The sequence below is a fragment of the Miniopterus schreibersii genome, assembly GCF_964146895.1.
Source record: "Miniopterus schreibersii genome assembly, chromosome: 15".
Lineage (NCBI taxonomy): Eukaryota > Metazoa > Chordata > Mammalia > Chiroptera > Miniopteridae > Miniopterus > Miniopterus schreibersii.
In genome coordinates this window covers 22,196,378-22,210,447 of record NC_138115.1, presented here as the reverse complement: position 1 = coordinate 22,210,447, position 14,070 = coordinate 22,196,378, and the positions used below count along the sequence as shown (strand labels likewise).

Here is a 14,070-nt window from a genome sequence, read left to right as displayed (position 1 = left end):
TCATGGAACTTACAAACTGTCAAGAATGAGAATAAAGTATTTCAGGAAAGCTGGGTTATGGGATTTTGGAATTTCAGTTTTTCAAGGATATACCAATACAGCTTGTTTTGTTAATTCTCTTATGAATCAGTCTTTTCTCTCTAGTTAGATGGAGCTTGAAAATTATTTGGCATTTCCCACAGCACAACACTGAATCCACAGTTGGAATGAAATCAGTACATGAAAACTGATAGTTGATGATAAATAACCCTAAGAAGGCAAGTCACAGCAAATTTTATGAAAACATGGCTAAGTTATTCACATTTTATTTAGACTCTTTCTACAACAAATTCAGCAATTTGAAGAGTATTTGGTGAGTACTTCACCAGCTCCATAACTTGGATATCTTGTGCTTCATCAACTTTAAGGCCATTTTCTTTGGGTCCAACTGGGATAAACAGATGTCTAGGAACAACAGGAAACTGGCCTCAATCTCCATATATCCAAAACCCATTCTCCCTACAGGTCTTGAAAGTAATGGTCAGAACTTCATGCCAATGGTCAGAAATTCCCTATTCAGATGGCAACATTTTGAGAGAGTAAAAAGCTGAGTGGGCCATTTCCTCTGTGAGGCTTTCTAATACCTCACGGGTAGAATGGAACTATAGTTTGGCAGCAAGATGGACTATAGACAAAGAGAGCTCTGTCCAAGACTCCAAATTAATGAAATATAAGAAAAAACATTTATGAGGTCTTTTAAATTTTTAAATAATTTTTTTTTATTGTTATATGTTTTTATTGATTTTTAGAGAGAGGAAGGGAGAGAAACATTGATCGGCTGCCTCCTGCACACCCCCTTCTGGAACTGCAATCTGGGCATGTTCCCTGACTGGGAACTGAACTGGAGACCCCTTGGTGCATGAGACAATGTTCAAACAACTGCGCCACACTGGCCAGGGACATTTTTAATTTTTTAATCTACGACTCAACTCGAGTTAAAAATCTACCACACACATTTGTCACTTAAATATTTTTATTGCATCTTAGCTCGGCAGCTTCTCCTCACTTCACTAAATGAAACAGGATACTTTTCCTTTATCTGCAAAATCAATCTACCAGTTCTGCTTCTTTTTCTAAGTTGTATCTCCATCCTATCTCTAATACCATCCAGTCATTTTCACTCATTTATTCCATTACCTCAAAATCATCATTACCCCAAACAAACTCATCTTTGTAAGTGTGGCAACCCACTCCACCACAATGAGACCCTACTCTGCACCTTGTGCTTCAAGCTCTCCTGCAACACAAACCAACCTGGTGATTTGTCTGGTAATCTCAACAGCACTATTATCATACTAGTAACCTAGACTAAAATAATGGCAATTATTTTTGGATGATGGAAGGAGGATGGGTGCAAACAAACTGGGTTGCATTAGATCTGGATGATTCTGTCTTAAATATATCTTCCAATCCATTATCCCTGTGCCCCTTTCTATGAAAATAAATGGATTTGTAGTCTCTAGTAGGATCAGCTATGCAATCTTCCATAAAGGGTCTATATTTTGGGAGACAGACCACAGGTATTCAAGAGAGATGGGAAAGATTAATAGCACCAAAAGTTTTTTTCCTCTAATTAAAAAAGAATTATCTTGCCCCAACATGGATGAACCTTGAGAACATCATGCTAAGTTAAAGATGCCAGATACAAAAGGTCACATATTATGAGATTCCATTTACATGACATGTCCAGAATAGGCAACTCTATAGAGACAGAAAGTAGAGTAGTGGTTGCCAGGCCTAGGATGAGGGGGGAATGAGGAGTGACTGTTTAATGGTACAGAGTTTCTTTTGGGTGTGATGAAAATGTTCTAAACTTAGTAGTAATAATAGCACAACTCTGTGAATATACTAAAAAACCCACTGAACTGTACACTTTAAAAGGGTGAATTTCATAGTATGTGAATTATAACTCAATAAAGCTGTTATTAATAAAAAACAACCTTATCTGATTTCAGGAAACTCTGGCTCCAGCTACACGCTCATGATTCTGAGTAACACACTAAAGACTTGGCCTCTGAGACATTTATTCAGCCTAGAATGTCCTCCCCCTAACCTTTCCCTGCCCAAATCCAACTTTTATTTTAAAAGATAGCTTACTTATCCTTTAAAACTAACTGGTGATGGATATTAACTACATTTACTGTGGTGATTGTTTTGCAATATGTACAAATAGCAAATCATTAATTACAGTGAACACTAGAAACTAATATAATGTTGTATGTCAATTATTCCTCAATTAAAATAATTTTAAAAACCGAACTGGAATATTTGTTTCCTTCTGTGTGAAGCTTTCCTTGACTTCCTTAATCCCTCCTTCCCCCCCACCCCTCAGGCAGCAGTAACTGCTCTCTCAGCACTTAATATATAAATGACCAGAACATTTTTAATGATATTAGAGTGCCCTATTTATGTCTCTGTTTCTCGCACTAGACCATGAGCTCATCTCATTAACTTCTGTATTTGCTCACTAGCACACTGCCTTGCTATTTTCAAAAGATGTTCAGTAATTCTCTTTTTAAAAACAGTATCTGTACAAATGTATATTTTATAATTAATGTATAAAATGCTACTGTCACATAATTATCTGGTTGAATCTTTTGTTTGCAATTCCAATGTTGATGCATGAAAACAGTTAGCCTAAGATGAGAATTAATTGGGCATTCTTCATTCCATTGTTAAAATAAATAAGTTGAGACCTTTCTATATGGGATGCAGAATTTTGCATTTTTATCACTGAACAATGCAAATGCACTGGGAATCAAATACATAAATCAAAACACTATCTTTACACAGATATGTATATATTTTTTGACATACCTATTTATTTATTTACACACACATTTTCACAGTAATATAAATTAATGTAGGTAGGATGATTTTTGTTGTTATAAGGTCCTTTGGTGAGCATTATCTTAAAACACAGCCCTATTTAGAGCTTTTTAAGAAAAGTAATGATCCTGTTCTAAGACAGGGGCTGCAAATACCAATACCTATAAGGATCATCAACTGAAAAGCATCATCTAAATGGAGAACATCACCTAAAGAATACCTTTGGGGACAGAATAGAAAGCCCAGAAATAAACCCATGCCTATATGGTCAATTAATCTATGGCAAAGGAGGCAAGAACATACAACGGGGTAAAGATAGTCTACTCAATAAATGGTGCTGTGACAATTGGACAGATAATGTGCAAAAAAAAAACCACAAAACTAGACCATTTTGTTACACCATAAACTCAAAATGGATTAAAGTCCTAATTGTAAGACCAGAAAGCATAAAACTCCTAGAAGAAAACACAGGCAGTAAAATCTTTGATATTTTTGTTAGCAATATTTCTTCTCATATATCTGTTCGAGTAAGGGAAACAAAAGAAAACATTAAAAAATAAGACTATGTCAAACTAGAAAAGACAACCTACTGAATGGGAGAAGATATTTGCTGATGAGACATCTGATAAGGGGTTAATGTCCAAAGTTTATAAAGAACTCATACAACTCAGCATCAAAACAAACAAATGATCCAATTAAAAAATGGGCAGAAGACCTGAACAGGTACTTCTCCAAAGAGGACATATAGATGGCCAATCGACATATGAAAAGATACTCAACATCACTAATCATCAGAGAAATGCAAATTAAAACCACAATGAGATATCACCTCACATCTGTGAGAATGGCCACCATCAATAAATCAACAAACAAGTGTTGCTGAGGATGTGGAAAAAAGGGAATCCTCGTTCACTGTTGGTCGGACTGCACTTTGGTGCAGCTGCTGTGTAAAACAGTATGGAGTTACCTTAGCAAAATAAAAAAGAGAACTACATTATGACCCAGCAATTTCACTTCTGGGTATAAATCCAAAGAAACCCAAAACACTAATTCAAAAAGATATATGCACCCCTATGTTCATTGCAGCATTATTTACAATAGTCAAGATATGGAGGCAACCCACAGATGAGTGGGTAAAGATGTAGTACATATATACAATAGAATATTACTTAGTCATAGAAAAGAATAGAATCTTACCACTTGTGATGACATGGATGAACCTAGAGAGTTATCATACTAAGTGAAACAAGTTAGACAGAGAAAGACAAATACCATATGATTTTGTTTATATGTGGAATCTAAAGAACAAAATAAATAAAACAGAAACGGGCTCATAGATGCAGAGAACAAACTGAGGGTTGCAGAATGGGAGGGGGTTTTGGGGATTGGGTGAAAAAGGTCAAGGGATGGAGATGTACAGATTGGTGGTTACAAAATAGTCATGGGCATGTAAAGTACAGCATAGGGAATATAGTCAATAATATTGTAATAACTATGTATGGTGCCAGGCGAATACTAAATTATTGGGGGGGATCAGCTCATAAATTATATAATTGTCTAACCACTATGCTGTACACCTGAAACTAATATAAAATAATATTGAATGTCAACTGAAATTGAAAAATTAAAAATAAATATATAAATAATATGTAAAAAAAATACCTTTGGGCAAGAAACTAACAACAGTGTTTATCTCCACTAAGGAAACTGGGTGGTAAGGGAAAGGTGTAGATTTCCTTTACACACAGAATATTTTTTATACCTTTAAATTTCATATCAAGTACATTATTTATCTATATAATTTGCTTCTTGGCTCCACCTAACCATCACTATTTAGGAATGCAGTCCTGAAGTTGCCAGATTTGATTTTTCAAAGAAGTTATAAATGGGAAAATTCTGATTTTTATGTAAAACTCATAATTTTAAAATGTTGGCTTTATTCAGAATTTAACACATAGGGCAGGCCAAACAAAACACACCTGCAAGCCATATCTGGCTCATAGGCCAACCAGTTTACCATCTCTAATCAAAAATTTGATGTGTGGCTTATGATTCCAAAACTATAAATATAATTTAATAGAAAAAAAGTTCAAGAAGAAAACTCAGACCTGTAGGAGAATCCATGCCCCATCCTGCCCCACCATCTGTTTAGTCACTATTGCTGCCTTAAACTTCCAGGGTCTTTTAAAAGGCTATTAATGTTTGACCAACTAAAATGCAAAAGAGCCAGGTTTAATCAAGAAATGTGCCCATTATTCTAACATCTGCTCTGTTTTAAAGAGTGAAAATATGAGGTCAATTTCAAGTTTCAATTCTTCATGCCAACTAAAGAAAAGCATGTGAATTATTTCTAGCTGGCTGGAAAAATTCCCCAACCAACTAGTGAAATGATTGTATGGTTGAAAAGACCTATAAGTTATTTTCCCCTCATCATCTGGCAGTATACTGCTGCTCAAAAGAAAATATGATGGCTAACATCAACATAAAGTTCTGAACCCTCTCTGGGAACCTGGGCCAAATTCTGGGGAAGATATGAAAGTCTCTTAAAGTCCTGCAGAGATGCCATTCACCTTCTGAAATTAAGAGACTCTATGTGGGTCTAACTACTGGTCATCAGTGGAAGACTACATTTGTTAAATGCCCAGGACCCCAAAGCCAAAGCAAGTTAAAGAAGAACCAGTTTCAGTTCTAAGTCTAGCACTAGAGATGCACTATCTTGTGTCTCTGGTGTGCTTAAAATTCTCACCCAAATCTGCTGAAAATTTCAAAGGATTTGACTCTGGTATTTCCACATGATTTTCCTATGCTCAGTGCTACCTCCAATCTTCCAAACAGCAGCCTTTTCACCACCAACTGGTCTAGTATTGGGCCTGATCATCTACTCATAACCACTGGGGCCTCCCCTACTGATGAGACAATACAACACCAGGAAGGGGTGGCAGTGGGGAGGTAATCAAAGAATCGGACGATAGGACTAATGGCAACTGTGCAGTATACAGGCACTCAAGGTTCTTATGTAGCTTGTGGAAATGCTATGATAGGTCACATTTTTCCTTAGAGCTTTTTCCCCTGGGTAACTGAGTAGAAAGATGTTGATTTAATCTCATTCAACCATTTTGAGAAACTGTCCATTTTGCCAAGTGACGCAAACAGCTCCACACCACTTACAGTAATACCCTTCTTTAAGGACGGTGAGCATTTGGAAAAAACAAAACAACTATTTTTTTAATCCCCATCTTTAAAAAACAAATAAACATGATTGCGGTGGTATGGGAAATTAAGATCTGCAAAATATTCAAATTGACAAGCTGAACGTAACTCTCTTAGGTTGTAACTGAAGAAGCTATTTCATGGTAGGGTTCAATGGCCTAAGACTGATCAAATTGTGAAATAAAAGCCAGGCATGTTCTCTTTAAAGAACGGTGTCAGAGTCCAGTGTCTTCCTTGGCTTGCATTTGATGTATGGACATTAGAACCAACTCTCTAATGGCCACTGGCATGCTGTTTTTCAGTACGAAACAGGTGCTTAGGAATCAATAACCTGTACTTCCTTTATCAACAATTTTTTTGCATTTGACACTTATTATACAACAACCTGCACACATCAGCATCTAGCAACTGCAGAGGGTTTGTTCTAAGGGGAAAAAAATAATAATAATTAACTGCTCCCTTCCTTTTCTGTAAATCTGAACATCAAATACATCAATTCTCAGTACATAAAACTTGTTTTATTCTTACCTCAGCAGCTTGGGTCTCTTGATGCAGCAATGTAAGACCTGTCAAGTCTTCTAAGAAGGAATGTGAAGAATTAAACACCTTCGCTAAGAAATGAAATCCTTCTCGTTCATATTGATCAAGAACCTGTAAAACATTTATATTTTTTAAAAGGGCGCTGTAGGTCTTAAATGCATATTCAAAGATTTTCACTTTACTAAGCACCTGCCAAAAATGAAACAAAAACTAGTATTAAGTATGGGGATAACCAATCTGTTAGGCAAAAAACCTGGGAGGGCTTAGTATTTATCACTTTTTTCTTTCTTAGAAAGGATGACAATATTATCTTCCAATTGAGATGGAAATTTTTTTCTCATATAAAATAAGTTACATGCAAATTCATTAAAAATCCTAGAAGAGTTGGGGTTACTGATTTTAAAGCCCACTTGTTATTAAAAAACGAACACACACACAAAAAAAACCACAGGTAAGAGAAGAGCCAAGAAAATATTTTTACAAGGATAAAGGGAAAGGAAGGGACAGAAGGATGGGAAATGTTACCAACTGGCTAGCCAAATAGATTTAAAAAAAAAAAAAAGAATTAAAAAATGTAAAACTAAATTTCACCAGGCATGTCACAAAAGAGGAGACCCAATAAACTTATGAAATGTTGCTCAGCATTACAAGTGATCAGGGAACTAAAAAGTAAAACTACAATGAAATACTGCTTTATAGTAGTGGCTGAAATGGCTAAAATGGAAAAGACAGAAAAAAACAAGTACTGGCAAGGATTTTGAACAACCAGCATTCTTATGGGAGTACAAAGTGAGGCAACCACTCTAGAGGCTTAACACTTATATGCCTTATGCTCAAGAAATTCTACTCCTGGTTATACATACACAACAAAAAATGTATACATACGTGCGTCAGAAGACCCAAACAAAAGTGTCCACAAAAGCACTATTCATGATAGCTCCCAACTAGAAACTACACAAGTGTCCACCAACAGTAGAATGAATGAACAAACTGTAGTTTATTCATGTAGTCAAATACTATATAGCAAGTTGAAACAACAAAAGATTAGAAACAACTACCCTTCAATAGGGGACTGATTAACTAAATCATGGTGTATTTACAATCAAGGACATAATCTGGATCCATCAAAAGAATGAGGCAGTTCTATATATTGAAAGTAAACTGTAACTGAAAAAGAAATTGTAAAAAAAGATCATTGTCCCCCAGACCTCCCAAAAAATAATTAGACAGTTCCAAAGTACCAATATAAACTGATTTCCAAGACAGAGGGATATATTAAAAAGCAATGACCAGACAGACCATGTGTCTAGTATTAATGTTTTTAAAATAAAAGCAGAGGAGGAAAGAGGAAGGGCGGGAAATGTACATATGCATATGCTTGTTTATGCATATATCATCTCTGGAAGAAAATACACACACACGCAACTCGCATCAAGTAGTTGCTTCTGTATATTCTTTTATACTACTTGAATTTTAAAAACCAGGTGCATGTATTACTTCTTTAAATAATATTAAAATCTTAGTTTAGTGGTTTTGTTTTCCTTCCCCAGGGCTGGAGAAAAGTCTCAGAAGAGAAGGAAGAACTCTAAAGTCCTGCTGATGAAGTTGGAGCTAGAAAGGAGGGTGAGTCCTCTCTGAGCCACAGGAAGCACAGCAGCTGTAGTGATAATTTAGGAGAGTAGGAAACTGGGCTGAGGAGCTCTAGGGTCTGAACAGCAGGCAACAAGGTCATCTGCTGCCAGAGAGAGGGAAGGGGCAGGCCACGAAGCTTAAGGAGGGTGGTAATGATCTGGGACATCTGTGTGGGGAATGTGAGAAAGGAAGCTGATCAGCATCACAGAAAGAGTGCTAAGCAATCTGAGCCCTCTGCTCAGGACAGAAAATATAAGCTTTCAAAGAAAGGTGGTTAAAGGACCCATCTAAGCTTGGGGACTTGAAGGATAGGGGTGAAAAAAACAGAGATCAAAGAAATTGAGGGGCTGATGAATACCAAGAAGGGACCCAAGGCTGGTAAGAAAAGAACTGCAGGATGGAGGGAATAGCTAGACTGGGATCCTGAAGTGCTGGAGGAGTGGGGTGGACGTCATGTCTCAAGACATATACAAAACAGTCTTCGGTTAACTACATACAGTAAACTAATTTGACAGCCTACTGCTTGGATAAAAAGGCACTTAATAACTGAATCCCTCAGTAATAAGATTTCTTACAAACCAGATTGTTATCTAAGGAAAAATGTGCATGGAAATTAAATGACCTTGTTCGAAATGAAAAATGCTGAGTGTTTAGTGATCATGTATTTCTGAGTGAACCACTATACTCACGAAATAGCTACTTTGTGCCAGGCTTCTAGTAGGGTAAAAGAAGAAATGAGTTTGAAAAATGAACAAAAACTTTGAAAAAAACCTGAAATAATTCCAGAGATGAGAATTTGTTAGACTTCATTAAACTTTCAGTTTTCAAGCCTATGTTTTCACAGATAATTTTTTGGTGCTACAAATCTGGACAGTGGAAAAACCAACAGTAAGGACAGAATGAGTAAAGGCCTTCCCCATAATCATGATGTACAGAAAGTTTAATGCTGAAACATTATTAATAGCTTTGGCTTGAAAAATATGTGGAAAAACTTAATCCTCTAGGGGCATATTTAATCATGCAAGGGTTTTCCAGTATTCCCTTTATATGCTGGGAAGTTAATCTGTGTTACGAGTATAAGCAGCTTATAAAAGGTACCAGGATTTTCCCCCCCTACAAACAGCTTAACTGTCTTAAAGGGGAAAACATGTGTTTTACATTATCCAAAAACAAAAACCAAGATACTATCACAATGAATATGAGCAGTGTAACAACCTGTCAATCTACATAAAATGTGCCACACCTCTTAAGAGAGTTACATAATATAAGGTCCTGAGAAGTGGAGGGCCCTTACATTCTGCTAGGGTACAAGTATTCCAAAGGTTCTGGGAGAGTTTGCTAAGTAGAGAAATAATAATGACCCCTTCAGTATAAAGATATAGATCCTTTCCTTATGGATATAATTTTCCTTACTTAACTGTTTTATAAGGCTAGGTTATCTTTATTTGCAACATATATGAGCACATACTGCTGGACAAAGGTGGCAATATTCTTACAACACCAATTTAGGAATATCACTTCTCTTGCTAAGATTTTTGGTGCCTTTTTAAAAAATAAAAGTATAGCTGACATACAATATTATATTAATTTTAGGTGTACAACAGTGATTTGACATTTATATACCTTACAATGTGATCACAACACTAAGTCTACAAACCATCTGTCACTGTGTAGTTCACCAAGATGTAGGGTGCCTCTACATCTTATCCATTCATCGATGAACAACTAGGTTGCCTCTGTATCCTGGCTAGTGTAAATAATGCTGTTATAAACAGAGGTGCATATATATTTTTGAATTAGTATTTTTGTTTTTTTTTGATAAATGCCCAGAAAAGGAATTACTGTGTCCTATGGTAGTTCTATTTTTTATTTTTGAGAAACTTCCATACTGTTTTCCAAAGTAGCTGCACCATTTTACATTCCTACCAACAGAGCACAAGGGTTCCCATTTCTCCATATCCTTGACAACATTTACTTGTTGCCTTTTTAAAAAAATTGATCTTAGAGAGAGGAAGGGGGGAGGTGGGGGAGAGGGAGGTAGGGAGGTGGGGAGGCGGGGAGAGAGAAAGAGAGAAACACCAATGTGAGAGAGAAACATCGACTGGCTGCCTCGCACAGTGCCCCAATCTAGGATAGAACCTGAAACCTTTTGGTGGACAGGATGACGCTTCAACCAACTGAGCCACTGGCCAGGGCTTACTTGTTGACTTTCTGGTAACAGCCATCTGAGGTGATATTTCATTGTGGTTTTTTTAAAGTCCAGCTAATTGCAGAACAAGTACTTTTAAAATATATATATATCTTTATTGATTTCAGAGAGGGAGGGAGAGAGAAAGTAGAAACATCAATGATGAGAGAGTCATTGATCGTCTGCCTCCTGCACACCCCCAACTGCATTGTGGTTTTGATTTGCATTTCTCTACTGATTAGTGATTTTGAGCATCTTTTCATATGCCTGTTGGCCATCTGCATGCCTTCTTTGGAGAAATGTTAAGTCAGGTCATCTGCCCATTTTTTTAATGTTGAGTTGTATGAGTTCTTTATATATTTTTTATAATAACCCCTTATTGGATATAAAATTTACAAATATCTTCTCTTCAATAGGATGTCTTTTTGTTTGCTGATGGTTTCCTTTGCTGTGCAAAAGCTTTTCAGTTTGATGTAGTGCCATTTGTTTATTTTTTTATATTGTTGCCCTTGCCCAGGGAGATATATTCAAAAAAATATTGTTAAGACCAATGTCAGAGTTTATTACCTTTTTTTTTTCCTTCTGGAGTTTTATGGTTTCAGGTCTTACATTTAAGTCTTTAATTCACTTTGAGTTTACTTTTGTATATGGTAAAAGAAGTGGTCCAGTTTCAATTTTTTGCATGTTTTCCCAATACCACTTATTGAATAGACTGTCCCCCATTGTATATTCTTGCCTTCCTTGTTATAGATTAATTGACCATAAACTTGAGGGTTTATTTTGGGCTCTCTCTTCTGTTCCATTGATCTATGTGTCTGCGTTTGTGCCAAAACCATACTGTTTTGATTACTGTAGTTTTGTAGTATAGTATGAAATCAGTGTGTGATAACTCCAACTTTTTTCTTCTTCCTCAAGATTCCTTAGATTATCCAAAGTCTTTTGTGGTTCCATATAATTTTAGGATTATTTGTTACAGCTCTGTGAAAAATGTCATTGGTATTTTGATAGAGATTGCAATAAATCTGTAGATTGCTTTGGGTAGTATGGACATTTTAACTATATTAATCCTTCCAATCCATGAGCATGGTATATCCTTCCATTTATTTGTATCATCTTCAATTTCTTTCATTAATGTATTTTAGTTTCCAAAGTACAGGTATTTTGCCTCCTTAAATTTATTCCTAAGTATTTTATACTTTTTGATGCAATTATAAATGGGATTGGTTTCTTTATTTCTCTTTCTGATAGTTCATTATTAATGTACAGAAATGCAACAGATTTCTGAATATTAATTTTGTATCTTGCAACTTTACTGAATTCATTTATCAGTTTTAATATATATATATTTTAAAGTCTTTAAGGTTTTCTACCTACAGTATCATGCCTTCTGCAAACAACGACAGTTTTAATTAACTCTTTCCTTTCCAACTTAGATGCCTTTTATTTCTTTTTCTTGTCTGATTGCTGTGACCAAGACTTCCAATACTAACATTTTCAATTTATTCCAATTGAATAAATGTGGTGAGAATGAGCATCTTGTTTTGTTCCTGATCTTAGAGAGAAAGCTTTCAGCTATTTTATTGCTGTGCTCCAGAGCAGGCAAGTATGCCTGAGTGGGCCTCTCAGTAACAACCATACTGTAGGACACACTATCTGGGTAGAGTTCCCATGATTACTACATATCTGTCTCTCCTACCCTTTCTATGTGTCCTTCTCTCTCTCTCTCTCTCTGTGAGGAAGCTGTTCAATCAGCTCTCAGTTGTTCTTCAGGAAGAAATGCTCTATACATAAGTGTATATTTAGTGTGTCTGTGGAAGGAGATGAGTTTGGGATCTTTTTACACCTCCAACTTGGGCCCCTCCCTTTGGTGACTCTTTACTATATCAAACCCATACTCTCCTGCTAGGCATTTAAGTCCCTCCATAACCCTCTACTTTTGGATGACTCTCTGAAGAATGATTTTCATAGAGTCTAAGACCTTCCAACAACACTATGCATTGTTTTTCATTTCATGAGCAGCATTAGAAATTCGTAGTTTACAACTCTTTTCTATTATTCTTAAATAGGACACCACAAACTGTGTACCCTATCTAAAAAAATAGCTTGTGTGTTTTCAAAGGGGAAAGGTCACATGAAGTATCTGCAAAACAAAGTCCCTATTGTTTAGAAATTGTACTTACTTGTTCTCAGCAATTAAAAAATGTGTGCATCCTGACTTCTAAAAAACCTAGGTAAATCTTTCCCTATGTGCCAGATAGGGTAATAAAAGAGTATGGAAGCCACCAAGATCCTTAATTCCCATCCTACAAGAATCCACGAAAGGAAGGTCAAAACACTCTCCACTGAGGGACAGTTACCCAGTTGTCTGCAGAGGCTTTGCTCCAAGTTGAGGGCAAAACCTTCTGTTTTCCAGAACTGTTGCTAAGTGAGCCATTCCACAGCAGAGAAGCCCCACTTCAGATAATGAACAGGAAGCAATGTTAATAAAACCAGGAAACCCTTGATCAGTTTGTCTCTTGGTGTCCTGGAATTTCTATCATAATAAAAGATAATCAAAGAAGAAAAAAGCCCCAATTTCAGAAGCCCTTACAAGACTACTGTACCACCTTCACAGCTCCCAGCAACTCCTGTGGAGACAGGACCATCACTTTGGGAAAGTTTCATCTCCTTTCTGGTTCCCTCTTGGTGCTGCCCTACCTCAAATGACCTCCTGTCTTCTACATTAAATAAGATCTTTTACTTACATCAAAGCTCAGTTCAAGTTATCAACTCCTGCAAGAAGTCTTCCCTGATTAATTCCACTTTCTATGATCTTTTCTTCCCCCACTCTCTAAGGCCCATCGAGTTGCCAAAGAAATTGAAGGAAATGCTATGACTCACTATCCCCTGGTAATCAGGAGTTGATGGCACTTTCAAATATCAACCAGATGTTCAATAACTTTGTTTCTCTTTCTATATATGTCAGTGATATAAAGCAGATAATGGATGAGAAAATAGCTTCATATGGAAACATGAAACTATCATCCTAACTACATCTGTTGCTGTTAACTTGATCTATCGGTCACAAGCAGGATTTACAAGGCCAAACTTTTTTTTTTTAAAAAGGACAAATCTGAGTTCAAGATATGTAATCAGTTCAAGATAAGTATTAGTATGTCAAAAACTATAGCATGAATCGGGATAATTACCGACATGTCAAAAATATAGGACAGATAAGTCTCTTGTTATTTCCCTAAAGTCACTGTATAGTTCACATTATTCTTAGGCATCCAAATGCAAAATGGGAACAATGGTAATTTAGAGGATGCGGGTGATTTCAAATTAAAACATCAAATAGCTTTAAAATTGAGATAACTGACAATGGAATAAAAGTCCCAGTATTTTAGTATTTTAATGGAACTTCTTAGGATGCAACACACAACTGTACTAAAAAGAACCAAATAATATTACATCTTGGTATCTTCACATACCAAAATCAGAATTTTATTGAAGCCAACTGGGTAGAAGAAAATGAGAATTGGGAGTCAACATGCAACTGCAGTAATCTGGCAACATTAGGCAAAACACTATCTTTTGAGCCTGCTTGCTAATCTCTAAAATGAGGATGCAACACCATGCCTATCTCCCCACTT

The 14,070-nt window shown here is 36.2% G+C and overlaps 1 protein-coding gene across 3 annotated transcripts in view; it reads right to left on the bottom strand.

The window, feature by feature from the left end:
- The window catches only part of ATG7 (autophagy related 7), a 217,419-nt gene that overhangs the window by 93,243 nt on the left and 110,106 nt on the right, over nt 1-14,070 (bottom strand). For all 3 annotated transcript variants that reach the window (XM_081159430.1, XM_081159432.1, XM_081159431.1), the window contains one exon: nt 6,607-6,729. In XM_081159430.1, the coding sequence (XP_081015556.1) occupies nt 6,607-6,729 (123 nt within the window). The remainder of the gene's footprint in view (nt 1-6,606; nt 6,730-14,070) is intronic.